Source organism: Aythya fuligula, chromosome 17 (genome assembly GCF_009819795.1).
Source record: "Aythya fuligula isolate bAytFul2 chromosome 17, bAytFul2.pri, whole genome shotgun sequence".
Lineage (NCBI taxonomy): Eukaryota > Metazoa > Chordata > Aves > Anseriformes > Anatidae > Aythya > Aythya fuligula.
Window position 1 is genome coordinate 2,468,422 of NC_045575.1, and position 21,996 is coordinate 2,490,417.

The 21,996-nt window shown below is 36.7% G+C and overlaps 1 protein-coding gene across 12 annotated transcripts in view; it reads left to right on the forward strand.

Moving 5' to 3' along the window:
- CLIP1 (CAP-Gly domain containing linker protein 1) overlaps positions 1-21,996 on the forward strand; it is a 67,833-nt gene that overhangs the window by 23,868 nt on the left and 21,969 nt on the right. For 4 of the 12 annotated variants that reach the window (XR_004253992.1, XM_032198868.1, XM_032198869.1 and 1 more), the window contains exons 4-15: positions 641-765; positions 1,810-2,026; positions 5,282-5,479; positions 5,868-5,971; positions 7,783-7,843; positions 8,861-8,893; positions 12,906-13,010; positions 16,037-16,981; positions 18,393-18,509; positions 19,531-19,588; positions 19,831-19,914; positions 21,217-21,373. Coding sequence is in view for 11 of the 12 variants with exons in the window: in XM_032198868.1 (XP_032054759.1) it covers positions 641-765; positions 1,810-2,026; positions 5,282-5,479; positions 5,868-5,971; positions 7,783-7,843; positions 8,861-8,893; positions 12,906-13,010; positions 16,037-16,981; positions 18,393-18,509; positions 19,531-19,588; positions 19,831-19,914; positions 21,217-21,373 (2,204 nt within the window). In the remaining variant the exon portion in view is untranslated. The remainder of the gene's footprint in view (positions 1-640; positions 766-1,809; positions 2,027-5,281; positions 5,480-5,867; positions 5,972-7,782; positions 7,844-8,860; positions 8,894-12,905; positions 13,011-16,036; positions 16,982-18,392; positions 18,510-19,530; positions 19,589-19,830; positions 19,915-21,216; positions 21,374-21,996) is intronic. The other 8 variants (XM_032198871.1, XM_032198872.1, XM_032198875.1 and 5 more) reach the window with 6 other exon arrangements.

Below are 21,996 nucleotides of genomic sequence, written 5' to 3' on the forward strand. Positions count from 1 at the left end.
AGAAAATGATTCTACCCCTCCCTGAGAATTCAAATAGTTGTTTGCATCTACAGTTTTGCAGTGCTTTGCATTATGTAAATTCTCCCAAGTGCAAGAGCATTGTGCTGTGTAGTTTCTGAATTATTCCTTATAGAATATACGACTTTTTTCTCATTGAATTTCTTTTACTTTTCCTCACAGAATTAGAATAAAAAATAAGAAGCCCTTAGAAAGCATTTGTTGCTGACTGAAGTTTGTGTGAAAATATAATACAGATCCTATTGCATTCAGTTTGCTGGTTATTCCGTGTCTTGCTGAATATCTTGTTAATCATAAAGCCTTATCAAGTTATCTAATAGAGTTGTGGCCTCAATCTTGACAAACTTTTCCCAAATACCAAACTGGACAGAATTAAATGCTAGAGAAAGGTTTTGTCTTTTTTTTTTTTTTTTTTTTTCCATCTTCTGCAAACAATTTAGTTGTGAAGATTTGTTCAAGGTATTAAAACAACCCATAGGCAAAAGAACATGCAGCTTGAAATAAGAACTGGTCGCATCATTAATGTGCTTTGTGAATGTGATCATACTGAATGCTTTCCCACTGGATTTTGTATTTCATTTGGAAATGCAGTAAATACAGCTGTGTGTCTTATTGCTTCAAGGTTGGTGGAACAAAAGCTGGAGTTGTGCGTTTCTTGGGAGAAACCGACTTTGCTAAAGGAGAGTGGTGTGGAGTAGAACTGGATGAACCCCTTGGAAAGAATGATGGAGCTGTTGCTGGAACAAGGTTAGTTTGTCATCAGATAGACACCTTAAAGATCTTGCGTATCTCTGTTTTGCTCTGTCTTTTTAACATCTTAAATTAAACTTTATATCAAGAGAAGCAGTTAGACTGTAAACCTGACTGCTGGTGGGAGGGGGATCCTTACACACTGATTTGAATTTTATGACACCTACACATCTCTGAAAGTCTGCATCAACCCCACGTTCACTGGATTGGTTACTCTCTCCTAACTCCCATGTGATTTTTATTCATAGACTGATAATGGAAAACACAGTTTTCAGCTTTTTGAACCTCTGCTTGGTTTCCCAGTTTGACATGAATTCTCAGTTAAGAAAATATCTCTAGGTATCTAAAAGCTGAATTTAAGGAAAATTCTCCTGCATTGCAGGAACTGAAAGCTTGTATAGCCACATTATAAAGACTAGGAACCATATAGATTCTTCCTTCAACAAGTCATATTTAGAAAATATTCACATCACAAATTATCTTTCTCATGTGGTGTAAAGAACAGTTCTTTAACTCTTTAAAAAGTGTTTCTACAAGGATTGTGCTACTTTAACATGGGTGTTCACAACTTACCATTTTAAAATTATGATTCTATATAACCAAAGATACATATTCTGTATAATCAAATATGCATTTATGCAATCAAATATATAACTGCTTGATTAAATAATCTGATTTTATTTTTAACTCCTTATCACCTTTGTTGTTGGCAGCTCAGAGGAACATCTGAAAGAGAAAGGATGTGCATGTTTGAATCTGAATGGAATATGTAGGAAACAGCTCTAGCTCAAGAGGTTTTTTTCTGTTGAATTTCTGAAGTCTGCTGTAATAGTGCTACTGCAGCCTAAAGAAGCTCCATTTACAAATCCATTGTTTAAAAAAAAGGTCTCAACCTAATATAGATGAGGCTGTCACCAGCTGTTACCCTGGCCTTTAATACTGTTAGACTATTTATCTAGAATTCTTTGTGAAGCCAGATCGTGTATATGAAAAGACAGAAGTTAATTTAGTACTCTCATCTGTCTGCTTTGTTTTTCAAAGGTATTTCCAGTGTCAGCCAAAATACGGTTTATTTGCTCCAGTCCACAAAGTTACAAAGATTGGATTCCCATCGACTACACCAGCAAAAGCGAAGACAACCGTGCGAAAAGTGATTGCGACTCCCACAGCCCTGAAACGTAGTCCGAGTGCATCTTCCCTGAGCTCCCTCAGTTCTGTGGCCTCTTCAGTAAGCAGCAAGCCAAGCCGTACAGGACTAGTAAGCTTCTTTTTCTATTGCATGCTTTACATTCCCAAGCAAGAATCCACGTGGCACTTGCCTGTGATCTACTTGCATAAATTGAGAATAGAACAGATCTTGGGGAGAGTACAATGTACATTTAATTGCGCTCTCTTTTTCATTCAAAGCATGCATGAAGGAAGGAACTCTTAGCTAGCCCTGAAGAGTAGCTGAATATTTGAATATTTAAGCTTACACAGTTAATTCAGGCTAACTGAGTTATTGCAACAAGAAAGGGGCTTGTGATGCCAACAAAATGAAAAGGCATCAATGTTCTCTGACTGAAATCTGTGTTTAGTTGTTAATTTTTCCTAGCACACCACAAATCTCTGTCATATGGGGTTTGTGTTTGAGGATCTGGTTCGCACTAAAGCTTCCATGGCTCAAACTTGTTTCATTAAACAGGAAGCTTCAAATTGTCAAGTTGTAAAAGGGTTTCTTTTACTCTTAAACAGATGAGTCAGCTGCGAAATATAGAAGTAGCAATCATCAAGTTTTTGCTGACAAGAAGCCTCTTTCTTTTATTTTGGATTTGTTTTTTAATCCTATGAATTCATAAAGGCAAAATGTTGCAAAGTACAGTGGCTCAGGTGAATTTTAACACAGTACTAATTCCACCTAATACACTTACTATGGATTCTTTTAAAGTTACTCTGTTACATAAATGTCCTAATCTTGGGTTGCAGCAGTAAAACAGATCTTCTGAGAAAGCTGAATTTAAGAAGTCTCTCTTTAAAGGCAGTTAAAAGCACAGATTTTTTTTTTTCTACGATCACCTTTTTTATTATTTTCTTTAAAAACAAACAAAACCCAATGTACATCTGACTGGAAAGAGATCAGCTCTCACTGATCTGGGCCTAGTTAGCTTGCATACAGCTCCATTGACAGCAGGTGCAGGACAGGAAGGTGACGAACTGTAGTCCTTCAAAACTGAAGCAGATTACAACTGAACAGAGGTCAATGGTCGATCAGGGCAATGGGGTTAATACCTTATCACAACAAGCGTAAGGGATTTTTATTTGGCACAAATGGAGGGACTTTGTTACTTAACCCATCCTGGAAGCTGCACCTCTCGCTAGGGAGTGCCCCCTAGTTTGAAGCTGTTGCACTCAGTAATGCCTCAGGCTCAGGGAATGCCTGCTCAGGGCAGTTTGTGGGCTGACAGTGAAGTGTTAATATGGACCTCCACATTTTATTTGGTATGCTATGATATCCTCAGCAAGAAGAGGGTACAGTTACACAGTGTAAATGTTTACAGTATGTTCGCTTGTTTTGCTCTGTGCTATGCCCCAGGACTTTCGCGTGTTTTGAGCCTTAAAAAATAAAGCTTCCATAACCCATTATTTCTGGAATTAAAATTCCAGCTTTCTTCTAGCTCTGTTCTCAGGCAATGTGAAGATCTGGTTACCATCCAAGTAAAAGGGCTGTCAAAATAATTTTGACAATTTCTTTAAAAGTTAAGCTGCTGAAGAAACAGGTTTTCCCAAATCTCCCAGCAAACTTCTCTTGCTCTGATTTTTAGGAAAAAGTATAATTTTTCTGGAATCCATTGCGGTCTTACATAGTCTTCTCAGTTACTCAGGTCTGTTGGTGTTTTCTTCTTCCTGAAAATCAACTGTCAAAGTAGGTGATCTAATAACTTAATAGGGCTGGTCTGTTACAATTGGCATTTATTTCCAAATCTGAAGGAAGTTGTTGCTTCTCTTGAAATCTTTTCAATTCCTTATGGAATCAGAAATTAAGTAAGTATGACTAGAATAGCTAGAATTGTTAAAAACCAATGCATTCTGGAGTGAGATGTTCTCCAGAAACTGAAAGGATGACAGACAGCTAATCTAAGCATCAAAGTTGAAAGTTCTGGTTTATTTAGTCCCATACCTTTAAAGTCATTGAATACAGTATTTGTAATAGATCAGAGATGTATCATTCGAGGCTGTAAGTAGACGAGTTAGAATGGTTCTGTAGCAATCCTGGTAACAGAAGGGGAAGCATGTTTTTGTGATGACAGAAGAATACATCCGTGTTACGCTTTCTCTTGGGGATGTAGTCTAATGCCAGCATTCCAAGCTGTATATGGCAACTGTTCTTCAACATTTTGATCTCTGAAAGGATCATGAGAAAAACATATTCCTATTTTGGGGTAATACCATTAGAGCTAAAGTTTAACACAACAGAAGGATAAATCTTTGTCTATTGCTTTGTTTGTTTTAAATGAGGCTTTAACTGAGATGTCATTCATTTTTAATACTTAGGAAGCAAATTTCTGAGCTACTAAACATGGGGTCAGTTTTTATAAGCTGTATCAGATTTCTTGATTCAGTTTTTGCTGTTTTCACAACTCTTGCTCACTATTACTACATAATTTCAGTTTATTTACTTTCCCTTCTAGCTCAAAAACTCTTGAGGAAGTAGAAGACAGGGCCATGATGAATTTTCACTGGCACTGGTTCCATTCAGTGGAGCAGAGATCATGCAAGGTCAAGAAAAATCTTAAGGTTCATTTTAGCTATAGTTTTCCAGTTTGATTCATTTTTATCTATTCTCTTTAAAGTTTAATCCTTCAGATTTTTATTTTATTTTTTTCCAGAAGTAATTTAATTCCAAGGATATAAATATATGCTTTAATTAGATACCAAATATACATCTTCATGAGGTTTTAGCTGTAAGGCTGGCTTTTTAAGTCAAGGTAAATGCCTTTGACCCTGAATGTTTTACTCCCATAGTAGAGACATGAAATGCTAGTTGGAGATCCAAAAGCTTTTGATAGAGCATTTGGAAATGTTATGCCTTCGCTGGTGACCCAAGATAATGACTAGGTAACTAGAGTGACAATGTTATTAACTTGCTGTAAAGGTGCCTTTTTTTTTTTTTTTTTTTTAAATGCAAAAGGTACTTAGAAAGCTAATAAGCTAGCCTTTGTGTGAGTCTACCAAACCTGCCTTAGACTGAGGCCAGCCTTTTGTTTTCATTTAGCCTTCTGTCTCCTACACACTGCCTGCTGATTGCTCCAAAACCAACCTACTGCATAGGTATGGCCATTGTTGGATTCTAGAAAATGAAGTAATTTAAATGTAAAAGCAAGAAAAATATTTTTATTTAATAAGAATCCCAAAGGAGAAGGTACAGTGGGTTACAGAAAACATTTGTTTCACTAACACAATGTTTGTAGAGTCTGGAGATATCCCTGGTTTTTGCTTGATACAGGACGATTTTTAACTTGCTTACTTTGTGAAGTTGACAGAAACATCCTCCCGGTATGCAAGAAAAATTTCTGGTACCACAGCCCTACAGGAGGCACTGAAGGAGAAGCAGCAACATATTGAACAGCTCCTGGCAGAAAGGGACCTGGAGAGGGCAGAAGTTGCAAAAGCAACCAGTCACGTAGGGGAAATAGAGCAAGAATTAGCACTTGTTCGAGATGGACACGATCGGGTAAGATCAACGCTATTGTTCTTACAACAGAGGCTTTAAGACAATTGACTTAATTCCTCAAATTGTATCTTCTTACTGAAAAGGTCTGGGAGTAAGAGGTAGTATTGCAAAAGTAAAATAGTCTATACCTGTGAGATCTTCCCTGTGGGAGCTTGAGCTTGCTAACATAGCAAATCTGTGTAATTTAACAAATTTTGGTTCAAATTCTCTTCACGTGTCAAGAAGCAATGCTATTTTTTTTTTCTGTTATATGCATATTTGAATATAATATTATTCTCCCTTGGCCTATCACTTTACCAAATTGTGATTACTGAGGTACAGATACATAACCTGGAAACAAATTCATGTATTGTCCAACTTAGATTTTGTTCTTATTCCTTCTAATTAGCATGTACTGGAGATGGAAGCAAAAATGGACCAGCTACGAGCTATGGTGGAAGCTGCTGATAGGGAGAAAGTGGAGCTTCTCAATCAGCTTGAGGAAGAGAAAAGGTAACCCAAAATCGTCTTCATTAGTATAACTGATAAAAAACAAACTTTGCACTAAAAGTAAATATTGTGGTAACAAATTTTAATAATGCAGATATGGGCAGTTACTGTACAAAACCATATCACAGTTTCTAAAAATTAATACTAAAATAAACTCTTAAATTTAGGAAGGGAGAAGAGCTATAGCTGTATAATACAGCCAAAGAAAATTATACGGTGATGCGTTACAGCTGGAAGAGGGAATTAAATGTTTTTGAGGTATTGTGTGATTGACTAACTACTCAGACTTAGCATATGGCATTCCTTGGGAGACAATCTAAAGTGGACTGTTTGGAGGCTATATTGGAGGCTATATTGGATTCCAAATGCTTTTGTGAGAGTCTATTTGGAAACCCATTGTGAGTCTGCTGTAGGCTTGTGTACTCCCTGGGAATTAGTCAGATGTCAACCTCTCTGAAAGGCTTCCCTACAACTGGAAAACACAGACAAGAAGATCCAATGGTAAACCCTGGGTAATTCCATTACAGTTTCCATGCTCCCTTTTTTTTGGGAGGGACCCACTTGTAATGAATTTGCAAAATAAACAGTGCAGTTAGGAATAAAATTATTTGTATAACCTCTACAAAATAATGCAATGTTTTGTTTGTTTGTTTAATTTAATAATAAGTAAAAATAAAAATAATTTTAAAAAGCTTTGCAGCACCTCTGGTAGCATGGCTGTAAACCTCTTTTCACTGAATGCCAGGTCAGTGGGGGTCTATTTCACCGCAATCCTCCATGGCCTTGAGCTCACCTTCAGCATGTTGCTAAGCAGCATAACAGTGCTGCTGTGTCTGCCTGCTACCCATTAACTGAAGTGACGTCTAACAGCCAGGAAAACATTTCATGGCTTCAGCAGTGTAATATTTCTCCTTCCTCCTAGCCACTCTAGGTTTGTTTACTTTGAAAGCTCCTTGTGATATGTATTCAAGTCAGTCTCAGCGGCAACTTGAAGTCAAATAATCATTAATCCTCTGTTTCCCAAAGCATAGGGGTGAGACAATCACAAGTTCTTACAGTCCTTTTGTTTCAGACATCTGTCACTTGTAACTCCCTTTGATGTAATGATTTCTACACCTGCCAGCCAAGCTCCAGGCACCAGCAGCATGTGCAATTCAAAGGAAAGAAGGCATGCTTGTCTCTTCCTTTGCCCCATCTTACTATGTTGAAAGGAGGAGATCTGGCCCCTTGTTCATTGGGGCATACTAGATAAAGGGAAGGGAGGAAATAGCTTTTTAAAAATTTTAGGTCAGTTACCATCTTCTCACCTCTATCTTCCCGCTCTAAAACTGCTGTATGAACAAGGCAAGCTGTTATCTGTGTTCCTGCATGCACTCCCAGTCTGTATCTTGCAGTTCATCTTGACAGCTAATAATGTGCTTGTCTATGCTAGACTTTCGATGTGAGTGGACCAGTGCACTACCAGAAAGCTCTTGGGAATCTTGGATGTTTCCTAACTTTCTGTTTCTTAGCTTAGTGGCAGAATATGCAGAATGCGTGCAGAAGGGTGAAGGACTAAGAGAAACAACACTGACAGAGGTTTTCTTTTTAACTCCTCAGAAAATTACCAAGTACTTTCTTCATACAGCTGTAGGAAGATGCCTTTGTCAGAGCTTGCTCTTTAAAGGCTGTGTCTTTCCTTCTCACCAATGTTCTTTGTGAAATACTTCTCATGTCTTAATGTTTCTAGCAGTTTGCTGGCAGTTTTCCATTGAAAACAGTTTGAAAGCAGTTTCTTTCAAAGTTATCTGAATTTTAATGAATTATCCCCACAGGAAAGTTGAAGACCTTCAGTTCCGTGTGGAAGAAGAATCCATTACCAAAGGAGACCTAGAGGTAAAATAGCTCCACCTTTGCAAACACTTTATATAGTAGGACACAAAAATGCAACCAGTTCATCCGAATTGGACTGTTCTCTGGAAGATGGTGGCAGGAATGATTAAGAGATGCAATTCTGGTCCTGGAGTATGCAAAGCACATCAAAGTAATTCCCATTTCTGCAGTCCCTGAGTAAGCTAACCACCCTGGAATTACGGGATTGCACCTTCAGTTATAAACTTTAGCAAGGGTTCTGCTGTAGAATGGCAATAGTTGTTTAGAATAATTTAATTGAAAACAATTAAACAAATAATTTAAGTGAAAATAATGTAATTGAAAATTATTTTTTGATATTTTATATTATTTTATATCTTACTAATTTTTCTAATGTCTTCTAATGGAAGATTTATTGAAAAAAATAATTCTGTCAGGACAGTTGTACCCAAAATCTAAACAGCCATTCACGTGTTCACTATAATAGTATGTTATTATGCAATGAGGTTAGGAAACATTTAGTGAAGAATTGCTCTTAATTACTTGAACACTTCCAATTTTTATCCCAAATTCCAAATTTAAAAGCAAAATATGTATTAGTTGTTCTACTCTATTTGTTGTTTAATCTGAAAAATATTAGACTCTTGCACAGTATAGAGAATAAAGTTAATTGACTTGTGTCCCTGTGAACCCTTTACGATTAAAGTGCTAGCCTTATGAAAGTGATTCATTTCATATAACATTTCTTTTATTTTAGTCTTCCATTCATTTTAAGATACCTATCTAGACTCTTCATAGAATGCTCCTTTTATTATTTAGTCCATGGAAACTTATAGTTTTCTATTTTTTGTTAACTCACTGGATAGTCCTGGCAGACCATGTTAAAGAGTCTGGTCTGTCAAGCTGCATAGCTTCAAGAATTTAAAATTAATACAAGATAATGAGATGTATCCTGATGTTTGTGTTGGAATGATAGTACTAAGTCTTCAGGTGAAATATTTTTGTTTGTTTTTGTTTTTTTTTTTTTAATTTTACTGATAGCGAAAGAGGCAGATTTCGGAAGATCCAGAAAATGTAAGAGGGCACTTCAATGTGCAGAGACATCCCATGTTAACAGATTGTGTGCAGAAAATGCTTATACTTATTCACTAACTGCATAATCTGTTATTGAAACATTGACTCTAGTATTTGTGTGCATGTTGCTTTCAGAGCAATTACGTTTATCAAAAAGAATGTGTGTAATGACTAAACGTTGTAATCCCCATTAACTGTAGAGAGGGCAAATGTGTCATTAGAATTCTTTATGGGCAAAAACTCTGCACCTAATTGGAGAGCATAGGAGCTTGTAGAAAACGACTGTCCTGGATCTTGAAATGTCTTTCATTTCTATGTAGGATTTTAGTTGCTCTCTTCACAAAATCCTACGCTGTTTCCTATGAGCTCCTACTGCTGTTCAATAGATGCAGTTTGCATCTGGCCAATTAATTTTTCTGAGGGAAAAAATGGTATGTTCCCTACCTCCCCTGATTTTTTTTTTTCATAAAATGCTAAGGGGAGAGATGATTGCACGGTATTTTTTAAGACATTTTAAAGCTGTCTATTTTACTGTAGCTTCCCTTTGAATTATGCAGGAAAAATATATGTAAATGGATAGCAGAAATTGCCTTACAAGACATTAAAGCAGCCCTCTTGCTTCCTTAGCTCAGAATAGTGGAATTTAAAAGCCCTCTCTTTGATTGGATTTAGGCAAAATTATCACAGGCTGCCTCCTCTGCTGCATCCCCAGCCAAGATAGGAAGTTCTCAAGACTAAAACTGGTTTCCTGCTGTGCATTCTTAGGTGTTGCTTTTGCGAAGCTACTTCAGCGATCCGGGTCTCCTCTATTCTTCCAATCAGGCTCACGGTGTGTTAGAAGTAAATCTGCATGTGCCCTTCCTTTCTCTCGTTTTGTGCACTCCTTGTTTAATCCTATCTTTACTCCTTATTTCCCTGTTCTAATTTCTCCATAAAAATGGACATCTTCACTCTTTGGAGAACTGGGTGATCACTTAGTTTCCAGGATAATGCTTCATAATCTGTCGTGTTCTGTGGTTGTTATCCCAGCACGAAGGAACTGAAGGTCATCTTGCCCCTATTCTAGAATCAGTTATCAGCTTTTATGGCCTCAGCACAATTTCACAGTTTTACCTGTAGATGGAGAACTTAACTGAAGGTTTATTTTGAAGTGAAAGTGTAGCTAGAATACATAAATGCTGAAAATAACCAATGACTGCCTCCTGACATTCGATTTTAGTGGAATTCTTTAGGGTTCAAGCCAGAGTAAGGCTTGTCCCATTTCCCCCTCTCTTAATCTAACTGTGAAGCTTTGGAGAAGGGGAAGATGCTTTGTGGGTTTTGTTTGCTTGCTTTTTGTTTTTATTTTCTATTCAATTTGAGGTTTAAAATCAAATTCTTTTTTTCTTTTTACAGTACTCTCCTCTTGTCAGCTTACTGTGCTCCGGCTTTCCTCAGAGGAACACAATCTTTTAGACATTTCTCTTTTTAATTTTTAGTTTTTGTTTTATTTTTGGTAGAATTTTATTTTATTCTTCTTTGTAAAATATAAGAGGTAGGGGTTAAAAAATGGTAATCATGGAATCATCATAGATGATGGTATATTTGATCCTTGCAGTATTAAAGCAATGTCAATAAGATTAATGATCAAAGTATTTTGTTTTTTATGTATAGTATAGCAGGTCTTAAGGTAGCATATTTCGCAAAGTGATGCAAGGAGAATTCTGCAGCTATCAGGTTTGGGGCTTGTTTCTAATAAATCCCTAATGGGATTTAGAGCAAGAAAGGCATGAATATTCAAATTTTAAAAATAGATTTGTTTTCAGACTTATAATTTTGTTGTAGAACAGAAGTAATACTAATCAGTCTGAGAGAGGGGGCTGATTTATGGCCACTTTTAAAAATATTTATTTCTCTGAGAACATTTACTTTAGTTTTCGAAGGCTGTGAGAGACAAAAACAATAACCCATGTTCTCATGTTCTATGTTTGTGGTTTGTTTTGTTTTTTCCTTGTATACACTGAATATCTTCCACTGATACAGAAACAAATCCTCTATGGAATACCAAAACCAGAACAAATCTAAGAAGCAAGTTTTAATGCTTTAGGGATTTAGTATTTTAGATCTAGTAACTGCATAGTAAAACAGCCAACTCTTTTTTCAGCTGGAAAAATGTTTTAAAAAACTGAAACCACCAGATGTCTACATGCTTTGGGAGAGGAAGATAACTTGGTGCTGTCAGAAGGAATACTGTGATTAGAGAACAGGCCTGGAGCAAAACGAGAGTTTCGTCCCTATCTCACCTTCTCTGCGGAGACTGCCTAGGATCTTTAACTGCTGGCTTGGAGGCAGTACTAATCAGCTTGTCCCTCTATAAATAACACAGTTCTGTAGGGATATTTAAATAGCATTTGCAAAGATCAGAGAAACAGCAGTGTCCTGCCAGCTGTGTGCACACTGCTGTGCTGTGGGTTTGGCAGCAGTGTGGCTTTGGAATGATTCATACTCTTCCTTCCTTTTGGATTCTTTCAATCCAGTGTTCAATGGGTAGCTTTTCAGGCTGCAGGACTCTCCTCTACTAATAGCAGTTCATAAGGCTTGGGGGTTACTGTGTACTACTTTACTACCTGTTTACTACTTTACTACTTGTTCTGTAGTAAAGTAATTGCTGAAGCTAGAGAACTTTCTTCAAGGCTGATGGATGCAACTTCTTGGGCTCTTAATCACATCTTAGCATAACCAGACAGAACTTCATTCAGTCTTTTTTCTGGAGATCCACCTTACTCTTGATGTGGGCAAGCTCCTTAAGCTGCCCTTTTTTTTTTTGGAAAAGACATGTGAAGCAACAGTACATTTTCAGAATACTTTTAATTTGGATTGTTTCATACATTTACACTAACAGTGACCAGTCAAGATTGACACAATACTTGGGTTTCATTTCAGAAATAACTCTGTATTACTTCTTTCTATTCCACCCATGTGTGCACACACACACTCACCCCTGTTCCCCATTTCAGTGGTGCAGGTCAGGTATGAACTAACTGCTGGACTTTACTTGCATCTCTCGAACTTCAAGCTCTCTTGGGGGCATCTTGGAGCCTAGGTATCAAGTTTACTGATGTTCTGTGTTCTTGCTAAAAGAAAAAAAAAAATCTATCCCTTTTTAACCAAAAGGCAGGAGGTGCCTGCTTACTTCGTTACATGTACTTTCTGTGCTTTTTAGGAACCTATAAGAATTACAATTTATTTTTTTAATCTTATCACTTGTACATCTTGTTCAATGTATTTAGGCTTTGGCAATTAGGCTTTCAACAACCAGGCTGATTCACTTTTTCCCCTGGTTTTGGAGAATCTTATTTGTTACTTGCTTTCTTTTTGGAAGAAGAGGAGAGGGATAAACTAAGAGGGTTCTGCAGTTACAGGCAACCATGCTCTTTATATTTCCATTGAAATAATTCATACCCTAGTGAAAAATGAACCTTAGTGTTCCCTGGTCTTGACCAAAAAGATTTTTATGGCTAAGACTTGAGATGCAGCTACTATTGCTTTAAAAAAAAATAAATAGAAATTCATTACATGAGCTTCGTTAGTGAATTCTCCCCTGGTTCAAACTAAATCATTTAAAAATAAGCCCAATGCATTAAAAAAAGTTAGTGGGATGATGAGGAAAGGGACATATCATCCTCTTAGAACAGGTGTATATATATTTATATATACTTTTTCATAACTATTCTAATTTGTGCTGAAAACTTCATGTACTGATAAATAACTTCTACTTGGCTGCATGAAACGTTTTTGTTCATACTTCTTCGTTTGTGATTTATTTTTTATTTTTTACACATCAGTCCATTTACACTTTTCAGTCCATCTTTCTCATCCATAGCATTTCCCTGTTCATTTTATCCACTGCATCTTCTCTGCTCATCATTGATAGAAGATTCTGGCAGCACGGCCTGCATGTGGCTCCCTCCTTGTGTGCTGGCATGTGATGGTGGCACCGTTGTGTTCTCTTCCTTTCCCTTTTCACTAACAGACGCAGACCAAACTGGAGCATGCCCGCATTAAGGAGCTTGAACAGAGCCTGCTCTTTGAAAAGACCAAAGCTGACAAACTCCAGAGGGAGTTAGAAGACACTAGGGTAATGGTTTTCACTATTTAAATAACAAGACTGCTTTGTGTTGTGGAAGATTTCTGATGACACAGCCTGCCGGGTTTAACACGTGCTGAAAGAGATTCTTGCTCCTGCCACGATCAGTACCTGCTATAGATGTAGCTGGAACACTCTTAAGAATTAGCATTAATTTTGAGCTTCGGTGGTGTGTGTGTGTATGCCTGTATATGTGTACTCATTTCTTCAGAAGAATTCAGGTAAGATGATTTCAAAGTGCAAAAATAATGCTTAAATCTAGGTCAAAAGTGGCAGAAATAGCAAAGTTCATTATATCCAAAAGAAGTAAGTTCCACTTTGCCAGTGCTTTTAACACAAACTTAGAATTTGGGAGCTGGGTTTCTGAGGTCCTAAATAGTGGCTGTGCTACCTACTAAGTCAAGGTTTGCAGTGCCTTTTTAGTTCTTTTTTTTTTTTTTTCTACCCATGACACAATCTTTTCAGGGATATCCAGTAGTATTAGTAATACCGTTGCCTGTCAAAACATTACTGAGTCCCAAAACATACTTTTTCCCAAGACAGAGGTTTAGCTGATGTTGATTCCTAAGATTTTCAGCATGTTTCTGAGAGTTTTTTTCTTGCTAGGGAGGTGCTAACTGTACTCAGTTTTATTTGAAACAAGGCCCACAAGGCTGCTGTGGTTGACCTCAGCTCTTCACACATCTTTTTAGAAAAGCCTACATGTTCTAACATTGCATTATGTCTCTGGGCTCATTTGACAGCAAAGGCATAACAGTTTTTGGTGGTGTAATTTATTTATTTATTTTAATTTTTATTTTGTATTTCATAAATAATTCACAAAGTACCAAATCCAAGAAATCTGAGATGACCACAAGCTAGGAGCATGAGAGGAGGATGGGATGGTTCCTTCACTGTGCAAATAGCAGAACATTGTTCTGTAGGAGCACATTGACCACTTCCAAACATGGGTCATTCTGTGGGCATCTAGCCTAACTACAGCTACTTAAGAGAAGATGGGAAGAAGGAACTTGCAGCTGTAGTAAGAATTCACTAATGATCACCTGTGTTGAACTGAATGTTTTCCCAGTATTACTGGGCATTTCAACAAGGTCAGCTAAATGGTAGCTAAATAGTAGCAGGAGGTGGTACTTCCGTACCCTTCTGTCAGGTCCAGCCATGTAAAGGGAATCTAGGTCACACCTAATGATATGCCATTGGTTATAAGTGCCTTTTGTCCTAAATTCTTTACACGTAAGTGCATATCGATAATATTCAAGATGCCCTTGTTGATTGTTTCTGGTTATGTGGCATCTTTATAAAGAGACAGTGAACACCCAGTAATAGATAATGTAAGAGATACTTAATAGGGCACCATTCAGGTTTGGTTATTAGGTGTCTGCTTACTGAAAACCTGTAAATCTGCTTCCAGAGGTGATGAATCAGATACATTTTCAGTGTGGAGCAATGCCATGGAAATAAACCATGAGTACTGGCTCTTTTATGGTACATTTCATAACCTAAATCTTTCACGGTCGCTTGATATAATGAAGCAGTGAATTTCATTCTGCCTTTTTCTCAAACTGACAAGTTTTCTGCATGACAAGGTGTGAACTTCCTCTAGTTACTACATCGTTCTTTGTCTCAGAAGAAAAAAGCTAATACTGTTATCTTCCTCCAAACAAAGCTGAAGGTCATCACAAATATTTAAAATTTTACAAAGCACAGGGTTCAGCTGGAAAGAAATTCTAGCTCTCTACTTATGAATCTTTTTTTTTTTTTTCTGCAGGATCATAAAATATTTTTTTTACCTTTCCCCTGTTCATAAATGGTTTCTTCACCAGAGAGGATGAGAAGTTGTATACATTTTTCTCATTTCTGTCCATAGCAGAGTAGGCAAATAAACACTTGACAGTTTTTGTATGATACTCAAAATTCAATTATTTGTCTATGTATTTGTACTTTTAAAATAATCCCATTACTTTTCTGTGATGATTTATGCACTGCTCACTTCAGATAATACTCTCTATGTGTCTTTGTCTATTCCAAACACTTTCTTTAATTAGGAAGATGCAGAGTATTAGATCTTTTGACTAGATCAGGATAGACATTTGAATATGTGTCATAATACGTATGATTGATGCTTCTTGAAAGCATATTTATAATCATGCACACACACATGACTCGAAGGTAGGACTGAACATTATAAAACCAAGAAGGTAGTCTATAATAAGTACTTTTAAAAAGCAGTTGCATGTAAGTAATATTTTTTCAGAATGTTGGTATAATAAGAAGGCTGACATAGTGATTTCCCAATTAGAAATCATTGTGCTGGCTTTGTAGTTTATCCATACCAGAAGTTTCTTCAACAGCTGTAGTAAAGCTCAGATAAAGTGAGGACACTTTTTTCAGAGACAACAATGGATTGAATATAAAAGGTGTTTCAGAGCATTTGTAGGCTAAAACTTTATTTTTCGCTGACAGTCTCATAGCTAGCATAAAATGAAAGTGGAAGCAATTATGTCAACAATCAGGGACCTGGGACATTGTCCTACCTCTGTCAGTCTGCTCTATAGTGGTTCTCAGAAACATTTTGTTAAACGTGTTTAATATAAATAAGTATAGTTTGTAAGCTGTTATTTAGCAAGTTGTTATTTCTAGATAACTTCAGAAAAATCAACTTAAATATGTTCTCCCAAAAGGTGAAATTTAGTATGCACAGAACACAAAGTTATGGACATCTGTACTTTTTTTAGCAATAGTTTATACATAAATGAAACAACACTTGGTCTTGTTTCACAGCCTTCCATATAAAAGCAGCATTTTCTTTTACTTAAGGTTTCTTTAGCACTTCCATAAAAATAGGATTTGGCAATGAAACTCAGAGGTATTATAATCCAAAATGCTGGTAAGAATACACTACTGATGTTGGTTTGCAATGCTTGGTAATTTCTTTTCACTGTGGTCTAAGCATCTGTGTCTATTAAACATATCTTTTCTAATTCTTTCTTCTTTTCTTAAAATGCTGTTAATCATAGGTGGCCACAGTATCAGAAAAATCTCGCATCATGGAACTAGAAAGAGATCTAGCATTGCGGGTGAAGGAAGTAGCTGAGCTTCGAGGGAGATTAGAGTCTAGTAAACACATTGATGATGTGGATACTTCTCTTTCGTTGTTACAAGAAATAAGTTCTTTGCAAGAAAAAATGGCAGCAGTTGGCAAAGAACATCAGAGTGAGATGAATTCACTGAAAGAGAAGTTTGAAATCAGTGAAGAAGCACTCCGGAAAGAGATCAAATCACTTTCAGCTTCAAATGAGAAAATGGCAAAAGAAAATGAATCATTGAAATCTAAGCTTGATCATGCCAACAAGGAGAATTCAGATGTAACGGAGCTGTGGAAATCAAAGCTGGAATCTGCAATTGCCTCCCATCAGCAAGCAATGGAAGAACTAAAAGTTTCTTTCAGCAAAGGTGTAGGGGCTCAAACAGCAGAATTTGCAGAGTTAAAGACTCAAATTGAGAAGATTAAATTAGACTATGAAAATGAAATGTCAAATTTAAAGCTGAAGCAGGAAAATGAAAAGTCTCATCATTTAAAAGAGATCGAAGCCCTGAAAGCAAAATTAATTGCAGTTACAGAGGAGAAAGAGCAAAACCTGGAAAGCTTGAAGACCAAACTGGAAAGTGTGGAAGATCAGCATCTAGTAGAAATGGAAGACACTTTAAACAAATTACAGGAAGCTGAAATAAAGGTAAAGGAGCTAGAGGTACTGCAAGCCAAGTGCAATGAACAAACCAAAGTTATTGGTAGTCTTACACAACAGATCAAAGCTTCTGAAGAAAAGCTTTTGGACCTTGATGCACTTCAGAAAGCCAATTCTGAAGGTAAATTGGAAGTCCAGAAACTTAGCAAGCAGCTTGAGGCAGCTGAGAAACAGATACAGAATTTAGAGACTGAAAAGGTTGATGAAAGTAGCAAGGTTTGTATCAACATCCATCCTTTTATTTTTACTTTACTTTTATTTTACATTTGTATTGTTCTAAACTGCTATAGCAAACTCATCACAGAAAAAAAAACTTGTATTAGAAATGTATCTTAGTACCATCTGAGGAGGTGTAGAGAAAGCGTTAACTGGGTCAGATCTCTAAACAGGTTTTTCTGCTTGGTCTGCACCACTCAGCAAAAGAAAATTTCTTGCTTTACTTTCTGCAGACTTACAGAGGCCTCTGCTGAAAACTTTATGTTATGGAAAATTACTTTATTGGTTTATTTGGGAGAAGAACCCACATACACAAATTTTTAACCTTTGGTGGAAGTTTGGAAATATTCAGATAATGTGACACAGAGCTCGTGGTGGAATTTTTTTCCTTAGTTGATTACTTTGAGTTGTAGAGAGAATCCGTGTTCCCAATCTTCCACCTAGAGAAATGCTGATAGAATTAGTATCTTCACCTTTCCTCTCATCAAAGATGATGATGCAAGAAGCAAGAGAATGCCATTAAAAATGAAACAAAGAAAAAAAAGAAAAAAGATCCTGAGGGAATTTTCATTTAAGATAAGAGTATGCAGTGGTGTTGTCAGGAACCTTTTCATGGAATTTTTGAAGCACAGACTGCAGATTGATGTGTCTTACTGAGGTTTTTCTTGGTTTTGGATAAAATGTCTCTTTAAGGTTGATAGTATGCCATTCAGTACTTGAAAGTTATTCTGCCACTGCAGCTAATAAAAGCATTAAGTTTCCATTTAATTTGGGGGGTTTGCCCACATCCTCAATTTATGTATGACCTGACAAGCTACAGCTCCAATCATAGTAGTGGGAAGGTAGCTGGAAACAGCTTTCCTAAGTCCTTCACAGATGGTTCCAAGATACTAGATTTCTGTGGACCTTTGGCACAATTTTTGAGCTCACACTGGGTTTCTGTGCTACCTCCTGGGTGAGGTACAGACCCTTCTGGAAAATGACATCTCCATATGTGTATTGGTCTGAATAGCTAGTTGAAACATAAATGCTAAATTTATCAGTTCAAAAGATTAAAACGGTAAACAAAACTGCTAATTCAACTGATGCTGTAACTGTATTTTGAAATGTTTCAGTGTACTCCAAAATGTCTGCCATTAAATGTTTTCACCATTAATTCTAAGATCACTAAATTTTAATTATTATTTCAAGCATTTCAAGATCCAATTATTACTGTGATGTAGTCATCAGTGGAAATCAGCTTCACTTAGTTAACACATTACATTTCTTTTTCCTTCAGTTTATTTTTATTTTGTCATCTTATAGTGATTTTAATATTCTAGTTATTTATTTCAGATTCAACTTTTAATTTCCCTGTTTTTATCATTCATGTTTGTAATTTTATTTTACTCCATTTGACCATATTCGTTAGGCTAGTAATCTGGCCAAAGAACTGCAGGGCAAAGAGCAAAAGCTTCTTGACCTTGAGAAAAACTTGAGTGCAGTAAATCAAGTTAAAGATTCTTTGGAAAAGGAACTTCAGATTTTGGTGAGTAATACTCAAAAATTTTGACTTTATCCGTTGGATTTTGGGTTTTGTGGTGAGAGCATAATTGAATTCAGAGGATCCGTTCTGCCTGAGCAGTCTTTCAAAGCTATGATCTTCATGAACAGAAGGCAGTGGCTCATGACTAATAAGATCCATCTCAGAATGAAAAGAGCATTTCACCTGACTTGTGTTATCAGGTGATTTGTTTAAATAGAACTCATCCATTAGAGATTTCAGATAAAATATTAAGCCAAGTCAAAAGCATTGTGCAGCTTTAAATGTAGACTACTCTTGAAGGAACACATGGCCCTTTATCATTATAACTATTGTATAAATTAATGCTTGCTACAGGAATGGCTCACAAATGTTTCTCAAAGATACTTTTCACCTGATTTCTCATTTTGCAAATTTAATTAATTTTGCAATTGGGTATCCTGTGGATGGGTGGTATTCTCCTGAGAAACTAGCTAGTTAGCAATAAAAAGACAAGCTGCTTAATTTTTACTGTCCCTGTCATAAAATCTTTCTGTAGCCATAGTAAATATCTGAAGCTGATGGAGAAGTCTCATTTATTGTCTTCCTTAGCATCCTACCTTTTTTTCAGTCTAGCATCTCTTCCTGCTGGTAAAGCTGGAAAATGCTCATGTGAGATTGATCACAGGGTTGCAGAAGTCCATCGTGCAGCACATGAGTAACATGGATAGCTTCTGACATTGAGAGGTCCAAACATGATGTCTCTTACATGAGTCTCTGTAGCTGCAGTTCTGTTGCTATGCTTGCTGATGGAGAAGTTATTTTGAAAGTTTAGGGACTTGCTTGCAAACAAGCAAGATTTCTCCCTTGCCATTATGTTGTTGAATATATCAGTGCTAAACTGTAGTTCAAAAACTTCAGGTCTGTTTATGATAGGAGTGAAAACTTGATATATTTCTTACATGAAAAAATACCTAATATAAATTCAGCGGTTGAATTATACTGTTAACATCAAACCTGACCTTAGGTTTTTGTCTATTTTTTTCAGAAAGAAAAGTTTACTAGTGCAGCTGATGAAGCAGAAAACGTTCAACAAACTATGCAAGGTATGTCTGCTACTAAAGTACATGAAGATCTTAAAAGCTGCAGAAAACTATACTGCAAAATAAAGGTGTTTTCTTTCATGTGCTTTCAAATTTAAACCTGGCAATAAACCAGTTTCAGTAGCTAGGGAAAGGATAGGACTACTTGCAGCCTCTCTTCTTGAGAGTAACATACCTTGCAAGTAGGTGGAATTGTTGGAATCTAAGTAGTTACTAACTTTGTCTTTAAAATTTTACTTGCATAGAAACAATAAAAAAACTAAACCAAAAAGAAGAGCAATTTGCACTCATGTCTTCAGAACTGGAACAACTGAAGTCTAATTTGACTGGTAAGGAAGTAATAAAATGGAATGTTTTGAAATATGCATCAGCTTTGTGCTTTCTTATGCCTCCTGCTCAGCTTGCCATACCTTACATAGTGCATAATGCTTTCTCAAATGCATATGCCATCCAAAGAAAGCCTTCTTTCTAGGCAAAACTAACTTTTGTGGCACTGTATAGTGATACAGCAAGGTGACCATGATGTTAAGGAAATAGTGCAGTAAGGCAAAAGATTTCCTGGCTGAGTGTATTCCAAATCAGTAGTTAAATTTTTGCTTTAACATTGCAACAACATCATGCTGTGGTAATGGTCAAGTACCAGACAAAGATTTAGTGACCAGACTGAAGCTTTACAAGCATAAAATAATTAATCCACATAAACAGTATTCTCTTTTTTAATCCACATAAACAGTATTCTCTCTTTTTTCTTCCTTTTTTAAGGACGTCAAAAAGACAGTATGCTAGTTTGGTTGTCTGCTTTTTCTTATCTGGCAGGTGGGAGACTTGCTGTATCTGTCTAGTTATACATCTCAATTTAAAACCAAACTAGAAAGAAATTAGGAATGATTTTGTACCCTGTAATCAAATCTTTCAAGGTATTATTGGGACTCAAGTCATGCCAAGGGCTGCTGTTGCCCTTGGTGGCAGTGCCTGCACTGGCCTGAGTCATGCTGGAGCAGAAGAAAGACATTAACTTGTTAGAGCAGGTCCAGAGGAAGGTCACAAATGTGATCAGAGGGCTGGAGCACCTCGCCAGTGCCTGGAATTGTTCAAGGTCAGGTTGGATGGGGCTTTGGGCAGGCTGGTCTAGTGGAAGGTATCACTGCCTGTGGCAGAGGGTTGGAAGTAGATGGTCTTTGAGGACCCTTCCAACCCAAACCATTCTGATTCCATGATTTTTTCCCTGTAACTTCATGTTGCTTGCATTGTTTGTTTTCCACTCTTCTGCTGAATAGCTGGAGAGGTGTGCATGCTTCTCCTATTATACTGCTTGATTATCCTCTGATATGCATTAGGACTCTTACCAACTTCTCATGGCCTGAAGTTAAGTGATTCGCTTCTGGAAAAAAAAAAAAAAAAAGCTAAAACTTCTTGACCAGTTGCTTTACTGCTATTTCTGAAGTGTTCTTAACTTTCTGCTACAGCTCACAGCGCAAAGTTCAAACCAATTATAATTATTAATTTTGAAGATGTAATTTGGAAGATCTATAGCATCGACATTATTCTGTTTATAGTTCTTTATGATCTTCTAGCTAGTCTGCGCATTCCCTTTGCTAGACTGCCAGACTGCTAACTTTTATCTTGTTCAGTGATGGAGGAGAAACTGAAGGAGCGAGAAGAGAGAGAACAGCAACTGACTCAAGCTAAAGTCAAACTAGAAAATGACATAGCAGAGATCATGAAGTCATCAGGGGACAGCTCTGCCCAGCTTACAAAAATGAATGATGAGCTACGGTTAAAAGAAAGGTATTCCATCATTGTCAGAACATTTTTGCATTAGTTCTTTACTCCTGCATTCCTTGCTTCTCATTTTATCTCATTTCAAATAGCTGAGCAAGATGCTCCTGAGTGTCACATTGATGTGACAAGTGAACTTAGTCTTTCACACTAAATTAATCAAAATAGTGTCCTCTGAGTGATTTGAAGAGTTTCACTTTTATAATTTCTAAAATTCCTTGTAGCATATACTTATCACTGTCCAGGGCAAATGAGCATTTTAATAACATACTCTTTCATAATTGTGCTTCGTAATTATTTGGTTACAAGTTTTTGGGCTTTTATTTGGAAATGGAGTAGATACAAGGGTCTCTTTTTTGACCAGCAAGAGAAAATGTGGTTTCTTTCAAACAAAAATTGTGGGTAGAATAGTTCTTTATCTTTTCAGAACCCCAGGCTGGGGGCAAGTTTACTGGCAACAGTGTTACTCTGCAGACAAGCAAGTGCTTGGACCCACTTGTGTATATTTAATTTAACAGAATGTTAAATAATTAAATATCTTCCTAAATGTTTGGACAGAATATAGGACTTCAGCATAATTTAGAGTCTTTTATCTGTGCTTGTCATGCTGTCAGCAAAAAGTAATGTTCTTT